The sequence below is a fragment of the Apodemus sylvaticus genome, chromosome 1, assembly GCF_947179515.1.
Source record: "Apodemus sylvaticus chromosome 1, mApoSyl1.1, whole genome shotgun sequence".
NCBI lineage: Eukaryota > Metazoa > Chordata > Mammalia > Rodentia > Muridae > Apodemus > Apodemus sylvaticus.
In genome coordinates this window covers 64,030,202-64,045,035 of record NC_067472.1, presented here as the reverse complement: position 1 = coordinate 64,045,035, position 14,834 = coordinate 64,030,202, and the positions used below count along the sequence as shown (strand labels likewise).

General features: G+C 51.0%; 1 protein-coding gene across 3 annotated transcripts; it reads right to left on the bottom strand.

Annotated features, from left to right (window-relative positions):
* Positions 1–696: 696 nt before the first annotated feature.
* Rnh1 (ribonuclease/angiogenin inhibitor 1) lies at positions 697–13,172 on the bottom strand. Of its 3 annotated transcripts, none has more exons than XM_052195881.1 (10): positions 13,058–13,172; positions 7,204–7,308; positions 5,045–5,215; positions 4,545–4,715; positions 3,867–4,037; positions 3,615–3,785; positions 3,359–3,529; positions 2,941–3,111; positions 1,069–1,239; positions 697–943 (listed from the first exon to the last, which is right to left on the bottom strand). In XM_052195881.1, exons 2-10 carry the CDS (start codon positions 7,287–7,289, stop codon positions 856–858), a joined length of 1,371 nt encoding a protein of 456 aa, XP_052051841.1. In that variant the 5' UTR covers positions 7,290–7,308; positions 13,058–13,172; the 3' UTR covers positions 697–855. The 3 variants fall into 3 exon arrangements, with proteins under 3 accessions (XP_052051841.1, XP_052051850.1, XP_052051832.1); XM_052195890.1 differs by lacking the exon at positions 13,058–13,172 and adding an exon at positions 9,199–9,376; XM_052195872.1 differs by lacking the exon at positions 13,058–13,172 and adding an exon at positions 9,097–9,192.
* Positions 13,173–14,834: the final 1,662 nt, after the last annotated feature.

Sequence of the window (14,834 nt, the reverse complement as noted above, 5' to 3'; positions counted from 1 at the left end):
GGCAACTTTACATTGAAGATTTCATCCTTTTATAATTTGGGGTTTTAGACTTCAGGGATTTTGATCTCTAGTGGTTTGTTTTGTTTTCAACCCTTTGTATTAGGAAGAACTTTCCCACTGGGTCTATCCCCAGCCCTCCTGGGACTTCAGGTATGGGGCGGGGCGAGGGGGGGCCATACCTTCAGAGTCATGCTTGACTGTTGCAAGCCAAGGTCCTCGCACTCCCTCCTCAGTGTGAGCAGTAGGAAGTCCCTTTAAGGCCTACCTTGGAGCAAGGTGTCATGGTGCACAGCTGGAACCCCCTGCACTGTCTTGTCTGTGGTCCAGTACTTAGGCAGTGGTATTCAAGGCTACAATTGCAAGATCCTGACTTTTTTTTTTAAGATTTATTATTATTATATCCAAGTACACTGTTGCTGTCTTCAGACACACCAGAAGAGGGCATCAGATCTCATTACAGATGGTTGTGAGTCACCATGTGGTTGCTGGGATTTGAACTCACGACCTTCGGAAAGAGCAGTCTTAACCGCTGAGCCATCTCTCCAGACCCAAGACCCTGGTTTTTAAAAGAACATCTTTGAGACTGGATAAGGATCCACTACTGGGCTGAGCATATGCATGAACTGCCCCATACACAGGAAGGATAGCATCATGGGTCCACAGAACTACACCAGCGCACAAAGAATGACAAGGACCTTTCTTGCCAACAAAGTGTTTTATAGTTATAAAGTGTCTTAAAGTTTTCTACTGAAGTGAGATGACAATGCTTATTGCCAGTCAACACTAGGACACCCAGAGCCAGAGATCCTGCTGGCTGCCCCCGGGGCTGGATTAATGTGTCCAGAGGTGCACATCTCAGGAAATGATCCTCAGGGGTGGCCTTTCCTCCTCCAGGGCCCGAAGCTGGTCTTCCACCTCTTCGGTCCAGTAGATGTCATACAGGCTGTACACAGGCAAGCAGGAAACACGAGTTGGGGTGCCCCTATTTACTCATCTGTGCCCGCCTTCCTGGCAATCCTCTGAACCCCAGCAGCCCCAGTACCACCCTCACCAGCAACATCCACTTACACAAGCTGCTGCAGGGCACAGCTGGGCTGTTTGAGGCTCTCCAGCAGTTGCAGGACACCGGCTTCCCCCATGCAGTTATTACTGAGGTCCAGTTCTCTCAAGCTACGGTTGGCCAGCAGGACAGCAGCAAGGCTGGTGCAACCACTATTTGTCACATCACAGTCTCCCAGCCTGGGTAGAGAGGGCAGAGCTGTTGTCCACATCTGAGACTTAGCAGGAAGGCAGCCCCTCCAGACTTGAAACGTAGCTTAGCTTCCCCCAGATGGATAAAACAGCCAGAATGCTAGCTTCCCCTGAGAAGAGGGGTGCACAGCGTCAGAGGGCATATCCTTGTCTCTTAGCACCAGCAGCCTGGTTAGGGCAGAAGCCTGTGCACCAAGGCCAAACTACATCAGGATGTGGTGACAGAAAGTGACAGGGTAGACAGGTTTCCAGACTGAGGGAGATTGGGATACAGATCAAAGGAATGAGTGAGCAGGTTTAGTACCCACACCAGTGAGGGAATCTGAGGAAGCCAGAGGTGCTAGGGTATAAGGTACATATAGGCCAGGTGACAAGAAGCTGCTACGGATTGGCTCCTGAGGTGTTCTGAAATTTGCAGAACCCCATCTATAGGTGATTGTAGCAGGCCCTAAGTCTCATGGGAGAGGACCTACAGTCCTTCCCCAACCCTAAGTCTCATGGGAGAGGACCCACAGTCCTTCCCCCAAGACTCCAGAGTATCCCACAACCAAGATGCTATTTCCTGGACAGGAGAGACTACAGGGCTGTTATCCCTATAGTGGCCTAGTCCACTCTTCAACTAGTGTCCAGTCCAGAATGACCAAGAGTCAAGATGTGCTACCACAGAAGACAAGGCTAGGATAAATGGTAAAGGACAAAACATTAAGAGCGAAATAATACTCTGGACTGGCTAGAAAATGGGAACTCTCTAGAAACGAGAACAAAAACAAAATGAGGGCAGGAACTGAATTGTCCTCCCTTAAAACTCAAGGACTGACTCCTGGACTCTGCAGAGAGAAAGGAGAAGGAGAAAGATCAAGAAAGCACATTACTTATCCAGGCCAAGACCCACAATAAAGACAAATCAATAGCCCAGAGAACAATGGGTAGAAAAATTGAAAAGCTGCCAAAGAGGGCTAGGCTTACTTCCTGCCTAGCCCAGCAACCTGAATTCCATGCCTGGAACCCCACAGGAGAAAGACGACTGCAAGTTATCTTCTGACTTCCACATGCATACACGGTGTTTGAACTTGGGGCAAATACACACGGAAACAAAAATGTAACATCTTAAAATCTTCCAAAGAGCCAGGTATGGTGGTACATGCCTTTAAATCCCAGCATCTTGGAGGCAGAGCTCTGAGAGCTCATGGCCACCCTGGGCTACAGAAGCCAGCCCAGGACAGCCAGGGTTCTGTCATACCCAGAAACCCTATCTTGGAAGACCAAAAAACGGAAGGGAAAAAAACCTGTCCCCCCCCCCCAAATAAAACAGGCAGACATATGGGGGATGTGGGGCAGCAGAGATCTCCCTGGAACCAGAAAGAAATGGGAGAACGAAGTTCTACGCTAGCTCACTGACAGGACACACAGGAGTACTAGACACTCACCTAATAGAGAACGCATGCTTGGAGGCTGGAGTGTGACAAGGAAATGAAGGGCCCAGGTGTGGTGGGACAGCCTTATCCCAGCACTCAGGAGGCAGAGGCATACAGAGCTCTGAGTTTGAGGCCAGCCTGTTCACAATGAGTACCAGGGCTACATAGACTCCATTTCAAAAGGGAGAGGGGGAGCCCAGGACATCTTTACCTGGGGCTTCTCACAGGGGGTGGCCAGAACATGGAGCTATGCCTACCTCTGCAGCGCACTCACCATAGCACGCGCAGCACAGTGTCTGGCTGGCCCAGGGCCTTGCACAGCTCCTGGACTCCCAGGTCCCCCAGCGGGTTGCTGCTCATCTGCAGCTCCATCAGAGAACGGTTTTTGGTCAGCACCGAGCAGAAGTAGGGGCAAGCGGCAGCTGTGAAGCTACAGGTCTTTACCCTGTGGGGACACAAAGGATGCAGCCAGTTCCGCCAAACAGCCCTTCCCTTGGGGGTCCATTAAGGGGCCCAGGTGACTCACCCACTCCCTTTCCCAGCCCGCATCTGTTGTTCTGCACCTCAGTCTAGCACTGTCCTTTTCCTCACACCATCTTCCAGGGTCCACCAGCATCTCCCAAGCCTCACTCCACCCTAACCTTAGTGTCTTTTCTGTCCTGGATATACCTTAGCCCCACCCAGGCCCTCACCACAGTGACTCGAGCTGACAGCCAGGCTCTACGAGGCTCTCACACAGCAGCCGCGCACCCTCATCCTTCAGCTCATTGCTAGCTAAGCTGAGTTCCTTCAGGCTTTCCTTGGTCCTGAGGACACGGCACAGATCCTTGCAGCCCTCCGCGGTGACATCACAATCCCAGAGCCTGTGGGATAACAATTATCCAACAATGTCCCTCACACATCACCATGCCCTCTATCCCTTTGAGAAGAGACTGGGAACCAACTCACCACAGTGTCTTGAGCCTGCAGCTGGGAAGCAGCAGGCCTGAGCATAGCACTGCAATGCCTGCATCACCCAGCTTGTTGCTGCTCAAGTCCAGTTCCTGCAGGGAGGCTTTGGAGGCCACGACATCACACAGATCCTTGCAGTTGGCTGATGTGATCCCACAGTTCTCCAGCCTGGAGACACAGGACATGGTAAGGGGAGCACTGGTGCCTGTGCCCGACCCTACCCCTTAGCTTCTGCAACCTCGTACGTACTTGAGTGTCTCCAGCTGACAGGCAGAGTCCTTCAGGCCCTGGCACAGAATCTGGACACCAGCCTCATGGAGGTCATTGTTGCTCAATACTAGCTCCTTAAAGCCAGCTTTCACCCTGAGCACTGAGGCCAGGGGCTCGCAGCTGGTAGCTGTAAGGTTACAGTATTCCAACCTGGGGGCAGGCAGGGGTCTCAGGCACATCAAAAGGATTAAGGATAGGTCTAGAAATGCAGTATTGGGGAGACACAGGGAGCGCTGGTATCTCACTTCCCGATTGCTTTCTTAGGCCTTATCTGGTTGTTCAGGCACTGTGAATACCTAGAGCCCCAGGCTCGTAGACACCAACACTGCTCGGGAAACCTCCACTGAAAAGAGCCCTACCAATGTTCTGAGGTTCTCCCAGTTCCAGCTCATAGAAACAAATTCCGATTAAAGACGTGTCTTCAGCTTATCTGGATCACACTCTACAGAATCTAGCCAGACTCCACCAGCATCAGCACCAGCTCCTAATCTCAGGCTAGGTCAGCTGCCAGCCCTTAGCAAAGGGGAGGCCCTGGAATCCTAGGAATCCCCACCAAAGGTCTCCTCTACTGTACTGCGGGAAGCTTACTGATGGCTGGCTGTGCTCTGGATCAGGGGCTGCAAAGAGCTCAGGGGCCCTGGCAAGGTAGACACTCACTGAAGCTTCTCAAGACGGCACTGAGGGTCCCGGAGTCCTTCACAGAGCAGCTTTAGGCCTGCATCCCCCAGGGGGTTGTCATTGAGGTGGAGCTCACGCAGGGTAGACACAGAGCACAACACATCAGGCAGGATGCCACAGCTAGCCTCTGTCAACCTGCAGTTCTGAAGGCTGAAGCACACGCCACCCGCAGCAGTCATGAACAGATTCCTATCACACCTTGCAGGGTTAGGGCACTGCTTTTCCGCTAGATGGGGCTCCAGGCCAAAGGAGGAGACCAGTATGGCTCAGCCAGATTTTAACTAGGGACTGGAACCTGGAACAAAGCCATAATGTGGCCTGTCCCAGGACTGCACACTTCACCAGTATCCTGACTAAAGCTAGGGTGCCCCACCATAAGCTGACCCTATTTCCCCAACCTCTCGGTGGTTTTCCACATCCCAGCTGCCTATCTGTCCAAGTTCTGTCCTGGACAGGCTGGGCTGAGCCCCTGGGCTTACCTCAGCTTCTGGACCTTACAAGTGGGATTCTGCAGGCCCTGGAGCACCAGACCTACACCAGCATCACCCAGTTCATTGGTGCGAAGGCTGAGCTCTGTCAGGGCAGGGTTGGCCTGGATCGCTGAGCTGATGTCTTTGCACCGCCCTTCAGTGAGGCCACAGTCCTCCAGCCTGCAAACAGGATGCCTGAGTCAGCATGGTGCTGGCCTCAGACCCAACCATCAATCTCAGCTGGTATGACCCATCCAGAGCTGAGAAATTCAAATATGGATTATAACTACAGTGCTTAAACTTGAAACAGGCTCCAAGGCAGCCTGGGCTACAGCGTGGAAGAAAGACAAGAAACCTAAGTGCTACAACTGCCTGCAGAGCACGTACAAAGCTCAGCACTCAGAGGTGCGGCGGCAGCCTAGGACCGGACATGACAGTAGGCGAGGAGCCGGACCTGGTCAGAGCTGCAGCAGCATGTGTACAGGAGGAACCATAGCAACCGATGACTTAGTCACAGCCACACGGGGCCACTGGACACCCAGAACACCATGTGACAGACCACACCCATAGTATGTTCATCCGCTCCAAAAGCACATGACCACCCTGAAAAGACCTCAGACTAGCCAAGGGAACATGTGCAGGACTCAAAACTCGGGTCACAAGAGGAAGAGGGACTGCAGAAGGGCCTAGAGAAACGATCAGTAAGTCATGTGGGATCCTAGTGATCAGAATGGGGGAAAGTCACAGAGCAAATCTGGGATTCTGTATCTGCCTAAAAGTGCCAGGCAACCTGAGAATATTTATATGATATGGTCATGGGACGCTGATGGAGGGCCAAGGAGGCCTGAATAACCTTCTGACTCTACAAACCTAACACTACCTCAGGAAAAATGAAGAAGTAGGCATCTATGTAAGTATGTATATATGTATGTAAGTAGGCCTGGGAACCTGAGTCACCAAGCATTGAAACAGCCTAGTGAGTGTCGGACATAACCTGTGGCCATCAGTCACGTGTGCTGCGCCCCAAGCCCCTAGTATTCTGGCTGGACTCTACCCCCACAGTTACCTGGCAACAGCCAGGTAGCCCGCCCACTATAAAAGGGTCTGCGTGGCCCCTCCTTGCTCTACTGCCCACACTCTCTTGTCCTCTTTTTCTTCTCTTATTCTCTCCCTTGTCTCGTGCGCCCCTGCTCCCCCTCTCTCCCCCATTCTCTACCCCCCCTTTCCACGTGGGCATGGCCGTTTCTCACCTCTCTATCTCTTCTTTACTCTTTTCTTTTCCCCTACTTTTCTAAAATAAAGCTTAAAAATCATGGGCTGTCTCCTCTTATCTAAACCCACTGTGATGGAGCAATGGAACAGGCCTCAGTGTTTCCAGCCGACAGAAAGGACCAAGGACTTGCACGCACGCACACACACACACACACACACACACACACCATCCCCCCACCCCCGGCTGGGTCTCCCTCAACAGGTACACAAGCCTGCATCATATCAGCCCCGTCCACAGGTACCCAGCCCATAAGTGAGGAGGGTTGGTAGCAATTCCTTTCTCAGCCAGAAGGAAAAGCTGAGTAATAAGGTTTCAAACTGCTGAATGCAAGGTGCCTACCACCTGCAGCTACAGTCACTCTGCCCACCTGACCTGAGCCTGCCTGCTGGGGTTCACATGCTTCTCATACATGACACACTAACTTCAAACTAACTATGTGCCAGAAAATGACCTTGGGCTTCTGACTCTCCTGCGTCTGCCTTCCCAGTGCTGGGATTCTAGGCCTGTACCACCTGCTGGTTTATATGGTGATGGAATCAATGGCCCAATTCCAGGCCAGTAAAAGCTATAGAGTGAGACCCTGTCTAAAGGCAAACAAACATACAAAAATGTTAAAAAAATAATAATAACTCGAGTAACATTTGATGATTATGCAAAACGGTCTGAGAGATACAAGTTTAAAAACAACAACCACAACTGACTGCTAGTTGTGTGGCTCATGTAGGTAGGTGGTAGAACTTGACTAGCATGTGTCATGTCCTTGAATAGAGAGTGCTTTTGGAAAACAAGCCCATCAGGTGACCTCAAGCTGCAAGAACCACCCACCTCCACAACAGAGTACTGCCCTCCCAGCCAGACCCCACTGTCCCCACAAGGTCCCCACGGCTGCGTCTACCTGACCACTTGGTACTGCTGGATCAGAGGAACGAGCTCTGTCCACCGGGCATCACTCAGCTGCTCACACTGGATGTCAAGACTCATGGTGCGTGCACAGTGCAGTCTGGGCAGAAGAAGAAGGAAGAGAACTCTTGAGAAATGTTCGTATCTTAACAGGCTAGAATTTGTAAGAAGATGAGTCTAAAAGCCAAAAGATATTTTTTTTCCCAGTAGGGGCCCAGCCTCTCCCCAGCAAGTCTGTCTACACGTTGAGTCTCCAGAAGTAAACAAGTTACAGGGAGAGGCCAACTACCTGGTGCCACTAAAAGGAGAACCAGAGTGCCCCGAGTATGTACACAGTCACCTCCTAGTTTCTGAAGAAACCCAGCTCCCTCAGCACCTCCTTCCTGCTGCAGGCAGCACCTGCTACCAAGGCTGGCCTGGTTATCTGTTGCTGATTTGTGGGAGCCTGGCTATGGTCTGGAAACTCCAGCAGGGGAGCTTCCTGTTCATTCAGCCTACCTCTTACTCTGAGAACAAGTTGGGCTAGCCCCATACTCTACTGTTGCCAAGCCGTCTACAAAGTCAAAGGCCAGGGAGCACGAGGCCTGGACACAAGCAACTACCTTAAGGGCAGGAAGGCACAGGACTCTGGGGGAGAAGGAGAGTCTTCAGAGGCAACCACTATGGCATTTGCTGTTGTGACTCAGGCCAGGCCAGGACCAACTTCTTCACAACCCTCAGCCAGCTCAGGCCGAGCCCGCAAAGAACCCGGGAAAGCTGGGACAAACAGATCACAGGCTCTGATAGAACCTGAATAAACATGGCAGGCATGGCTGTGGAAGGATGTTTCTGAGGCCTGGGGACAAATACCCAGGTCTCCACTTTCCTGAGCAACTATCTGTCAAGCAAGCTAGCCTGGACAGCATGTGGGGATCCCGGAGGGCTGCCTAAAGGAAGTGAGGGGTGCTGTGCTGCTGGCAGAGGACGGAGAGGGGTACCAGGTTCTGTTTAAGAGAAACAAATCACTTCAGCTGCTCTCTGTTATAGTTATGACAACAACAGTTCTGTGTGAAGTTACAGTGCCTGGCATACATACCATGGCCTTGCTAAAGGGGTCTTCCCCTCCCTTCCCAGGGCTAGGAGGATACCCCCTTAATGCTAACCATGGGGGAAGATTCACTTTACACATATTGACACAAGGGCTAGTGACAGGGGAAACTGAGGGAAGGGCATAGATAACTCACTGTGGACATACAGCCAGGGCATGGAGAAACCAGAGTTGTCCACACCCACAATGCCCCAGGGAGTAAAACCGGCACTGCCTGGATCAAATGTGTCATCCAAAGCCAGCCATCACTGGGACAGTACCACTGGGGTGGGGCAGCCCCCAGCTCCACGAGTCCTGCACTCTTCTGCACTACCGGGTCCTAGAGTATCTACCTTTGGGGAAAGCACAGGACGGGACTTCATGGGAGGCAGGGTGCCAGCCAGTTCTGACTGTGATCATCTGAGGTCAGGGACAAGGGATGTGAAAGTACCCAGGCAGCTGGTTTTTCTCCCACAGTCCTCTCCTTGTTTGGCCTCGGGATCAGGCCCTCGGAATGCACAAAAGTAACCAGGCAGGAGGCCCCACCCGCCCGCTTAGAGGCATTTAGACCTCTGAGGAGATGTGATTGGAGACTGCTAGCTAGCTGCTCCTAGCTGTAGCCCCGCTGGGTTAGTCCTAGGATCTGAAGACACCCTCTTTGGGCCTTAAAGTGAGCGAACAGGCAGCTGGCGACGAGCACTGAGCACTGAGCAAGGCTTCTCGGAGGCACAAGTGTGTCACCCTAAGAAGGATCCGGCCTTAGAGGCTGGCCGGGCCCGTGATCCCGCCCCCGCGCCCACCCTATTTTTTGGCCCCTCAAACCTTCTGGTCCAGACGCTCTGCCACGTATTAAGAGGGCCAGGAAGGGACCCGAAAAAAACTCTCAAATGCAGCCGGGAGCCCCAAAACATGACCCTAGCTCACCTGGTGCCGCTGCTAGAGGTCCGGACGCTCCGTTTCTTCCGCCCAGGGCGGGGCCTAGAAACTTTCCGCGGCACTCATTCTCTGGCCCCAACTAGCCTTTCACTTTGCCTTCTGGAGACCGCCCTCCAGGTCTGTCCCTCCCACGTGCAGGCTGCACTTTGGGAGACGGACTTGACAAACCTGAGTCACTTCTTTGGGCCTAACTAAAAATATGTAAACCGCCCCACAACTGCCGCGAAATGGGTGTGGCTGTGAGGAGAGATTCTGGTATGAACAACAGCACACTCCCATCCCTCCAACAAGCCAACAAGGTTTTCAGGGATAGAACAGTGTTCAAAACAGGCGCTTAAACTCTGTAACATGCTCCAAGTTATGGGATTTGCTTTTGGTTTCCGTAGTTTTGAAACAAGGCCAGGAAGACCATGAATGTGCAGATTGAATTTCTGAGTGCTGGGATTCTAGCACTGTGGGAAAGGTTAGCCTCGAGAGCGTGTCACTCGGAGCCCTGCTCTCTTGCACAGATGGGCATCCCCAGGGCAGTCAGGGAACTGGCACTCATCCCCCTAAGTATCTGTTAAACAGCTGTCATGCGCCAGGTGCTGTTCTGAGCCCCTCCCTGGACTTTATAACTTAAGTGAAGGAGATCCTAGTAGGCCAGCATAGGGAATCAGGAACTGTGTTCCCAAAAAGACCTGGGACAGGAGGCCCTGAAGGGAGAAGGAGGCACAGAGGCAGGCACAAGACAGGCTGGGACTCAGCCTCATAAACCCCGCACAGTGGTCACTACAGACACAGCTTAGCCTTCATGGCTGCAGGAGGCATCCTCATGGCCCCAAGACCAGCAAGCAGCCTGTCAAGTAGGGGAAAGGTAAAGCCTACCCAATTACAAGGCAAGCTTTGGCCAGGCCAGCCTTTATTTGTTGCTAATGTGAAGAAGAATTCCTGAAAAGAAGCTGAATTTACAGAGAGCGACTGATAAGAATTTCAGTGCTGTGGAGAAATTGGATTGGTGCAGTTCCAGAAGCTTCTTTGTCCTGGGCTAGTTCTAGCCTCTAGGACAGTTTCTCCTTGGCCGCCTCTGTGTCGGAACTAACATCTTGTGACTAATAGAAACCTTTCCGGCCGGGCATGGTGGTGGCGCACGTCTTTAATCCCAGCACTTGGGAGGCAGAGGCAGGCGGATTTCTGAGTTCGAGGCCAGCCTGGTCTACAGAGTGAGTTCCAGGACAGCCAGGACTATACAGAGAAACCCTGTCTCAAAAAAAAAAAAAAAAGAAAAAAAAAAAAAGAAAGAAAGAAAGAAACCTTCGGGCTGGAGAGATGGCTCAGTGGTTAAGAGCAGGACTGCTCTTCCAAAGGTCCTGAGTTCAAATCCCAGCAACCACATGGTGGCTCACAACCATCTGTAATGAGATCGGATGCCCTCTTCTGGAGTGTCTGAAGACATATAATATAGTGTACTTACATGTAATAATAAATAAATCCTTTAAAAAAAAAAAGAAAGAAACCTTTCGGGATTTGGGGCGGGGCGCGGGGTCGTGAAAGGCTCTGTGTAACAGCCCTGGCTGTCCTGGAACTCTCTCTTTAGACCAGGTTGGCCTACAACTCACAAACATCTGCCTTCCTTTTCCCAGTGCTGATATGAAAGGCGTGCATCACCACACCCAACTTCCTTTTGCAATCCTTTAACTCAGCATATCAGTAGCTTCCACTAACCAAAAGCTAATAATAATGTTATCGGACAGCTTCTTGGACCTACAGAAAAGCTTCCTCCATCTTGTTGTAACTACTGCTCTGATGTACCTGCCCACCAATGTACTTAAACTTGCCTTGATTTATGATGTTCTTCTATAAACATACAAAGCTTCGTGAAACTGCTTCCATGTTGGAACACTGAATTTGGAGTAACCTAAATCTGTGTTCTCAGGCCATGGTCACCACCAATGACTCCAGAATATCTCTTATTCTCTTTCCGGTGAGAGCTGTGGTTTTTGCATGGATACTCAGTACCCACAGACAAATGGCAGGGGCTTCCAAGTGAGGATCGTGGGTTCAGGCCGCTACATGGCCGGCAGGTACGTGTCTCTTAGCACCTCACCAGGACCTCAGAACAAACTAAAGACAAGCACCACTCTTCCTTCTACCAGCAAGAAAACAAGTGTTTCTATAGAGACCACACCCAATGGGGAAGAGTGAGAAGTGAGAGAAAGGGGGGGTAAGGGCTCCCTGGGTGCTGAGTTTGCACTAACTTTACTGGATGCTGTATGGGGAAACTAACATGGGTGGATGGGTCTGGGCCCCAGTACAGTCATGACGATCATCTCAAGGAAGTGGCAGAGACCCTGGGTGGAAAGGGCAAAGGAATGTTCATCTTTTGGAGGCTCCAAAAGGATCCTCCCACAGACACTTGGCTTTTAATTTCTCTCCTGAACTGTGAAAAGACCACACCTGGTATTTTTTTCACAACTGTTACAATTTGGGGAGGGGGGTATTTTGGGTTGTTTGTTTGTTTGTTTTGGGGTTTTGGTCTTTTCTTTCAAAGCAGGGTCTCGCTGTGTAGCTGTGGCTGTCCTGGAACTCACAATTAAGAGCAGACTGACCTCAAACTTACAGAGAGATCCACCTGCCTCTGCCTCCTGAGTGCTAGGACTAAAGGTGTGCACCACTATACATGGCTCTGTCACAGTTTTTTAAAGCAGTGGTCTTGCAGTAGTTCATGGGTTGCCTTTAATTCTAGCACTCTATTCCAGAGGCCCAGGCAGGTGGATCTCTGTGAGTTCAAGGATAACAGAAAGGGCTTCATAGTGAGAAAAAAACAAACAAACAAACAAACAAACAAAAAAGATAAAGCTTAGCTATGTAGCACAGGCTCACCTTGAACCTGGTACATAACCAAGGCTGGCCTCATTCTCCTCCGCCCTGAGCTTGGGAGCCTTTGCAGCCACGCACAACCTACTTTATCTGTGTACAACCACAGTGGCCCAACCTCTACGTTACCAGCACTTTATCCAGAAGGTCAGGATGAGTTCAAAATTACTTAGTGCTACATAGTGAGTTTCCGGATAGGCTGGGCTACAATGTGAAATTGTGTCTTTAAAAAGAAAGAAAAAAAACAAAACACATATACAAAGACCAGTCTGCTGAGCAAGGCACTGTCACAAAAATACATTTATATAAAAAAGGATACACTGTAACTTTCTTTTGTGCACAATTACCTGTTTATGAGACTGAACCAACCATCTCTATGGTGGGCTGTTCTCAGATTTTTTTCACTATCCTGGAGCGAGAATCAGGATAAGGTCCTTCCTATACACTGCCAAAATGACATAAATTGCTGCAGAAATATGTCTGCGATATCCAACAATGCAAAGTGACTGTCGCGAGGTGCGGTACCAGTGCCCTACCTCGGGAGCAACTTTCTTTTCCCCTAGGTCTGGGAGGCCTAGGGATAGCCTGGCTGCCCGTTCAGGCTGTGCGCACATGAACCTCCCCTGGATAGATCTCGCTCTATCCAGGTCCTCCACCTACTCCCCAAATCCCGAGGAGGTGCTTTCGTGGAGGAAGGGCAAGGGTCGCTTGTTCAGGGAAAAGAAATTATAACTAGGCAGGTCCTTGCTTCAGGAGCCTAAAGAGAGACTACGCATGCGTACACTCGCACCAGGACCACCACCCTCCCCCGAGCCCTCCGCCCGGAGGTACGCAGTGAGATGGCGTCATCCAAGTGCGCAGACACCGCCGCATTCGTCCCTCCCCCAGTGCTGCCCCGCCCGGGAACGCCCGTCTCGTCTCCGCTCATCACCGGCTGAGCTGGGTACCGACATCTCAGTGACCACGAGATAACATAGCACGTGAAACTGACCTCACGAAGACCGAGGCCTGGAGAGCCGGAGCGTGACCGCGAGCTCGGGACTGGAGTGGAAGAAGCGTGGCAAGGCCTACGGGGCGTGTCCTCTGTGTGGGGGGCGGGGTTTGCTGTGGAGGCGGGGCCCACGCGTGGTACTTTCCCAGACTGCAGGGACGCTTGGTACTCGCCTGACCACCGCCCGAAAGTCCTGCCGGGATAGCAGCCCCGCGGGAAGTCCACCCGGCTGTGCAGCAGTGGTGCTCTAGGGGTGCTTGACGCCCTCGTGGTTAGAAACAGATGGGTCCTGTTGGCCGATTCCTGGACCGGCTTTTGCCTACGTGATAAACGTGTTTCCGGAACTCTGTCAAAATGTGTTGGAAGTTTTTGTTTTGTTTGTTTCGGAGCCAAGGCTTTGTTGTATAGTTCTTGATGGCCTGAAACATTCTTTGTAGCCCAGGTTGGCATCGAAGTCAGTCCTGCCTCTGCCTCCCTGGGTTCTGGGATTTCTCTGCCTCCCTTACTTGATTTATTTCTAATTGAACAAATCCTCACTATGTGGCCACCACATCTGGTCTCTGGGTTTGTTTTGTTGTTGTTGTTGTTGTTTGTATGTGGGGTGTGCATATACCTTTTGAGAGCGTAGGAAGAAGACATCCAGTGATCTACTCTATCTCATTCCACCCTGCTCCCTTCAGACAGGGTCTCTCGTTGTCTTACTTTTCTACTGCTGTGCAATACCATGTTCAAGGCAACTTAAAAAAGAAAGATTTTAATTTTTTTGTGTGTTGCAGAAGGTGAGTTCCTAATCATCATAGTGGGGAGGGGGGACCACGGCAACCGAGAGCCAGGCAGGCCTGACTCAGTAGTAGCTGAGATTTATACCCTCCTCTGTAAGTAGGAGGCAGAGAGACCTAATGGGAAACCTCACAGCCTAGTGGCACACCTTCAACCAGGCCATGCATCCTAATCTTGCCGAAGAGTTCCCCCAACTTGGCGATCAGGGGTTCAAACGAGCCTTTCCGGTCCATTCTCCTCCAGACTACCACACTCACTGAACCTGGTACTAGACCGGAAACCGGCAAGACTCAACCATCTGCCTGTCTCTGCTCCTCATCACTCTAGGGTTCAAAGTACTGAGTGATGAGGCAGCCCCCTCAAATCCACATTCCTTCCCACACACCCCCAGCAAAATTAAAGCTTTCTGCTACAATACTAAAAGGAATCTATCCATCTTGAAGGAGGTGAAAACTTATTTTGTTTACATTTTTTTGTCTTACAAAAAGCCATTCATTATAGACAAGTTGAAAGCACATAAACTAGTGTCAGTCTACAATCCTGTGGTCTAGATGAAAATACTGCCATTTTGATTGCTGTTACTAGCATTTGTTTGTCGACCAGGATGGTCTTAAATGCAGTGTGCCTGCAAATGTGATGTCACAGGACCTAACAGCAGGAAAATTTTCTGAGAGAAGACTTTGGAAGAAGCAGATGGCTCACTTGGTCAAGTCACTTGTTGTCAAGTCTAGCCAGGTAGTTCTGTTCTGGAAGCTCACTTGAAGGGGGAAGAAAACTCACCCCTAAGTTGTCCTCTGACCTCCCCTCAGGCTGTGGCATGCCCACATACATACACATTCATACACAAAGAATTAAATTAATGTTAAAGAGTATTTTGTTTTGTTTTTCGAGTCAGGGTTTCTCTGTGTAGCCGTGGTTGTCCTGGAACTCACTCTGTAGACCAGGCTGGCCTCGAACTCAGAAATCCGCCTGCCTCTGCCTCCCAAGTGCTGGGATT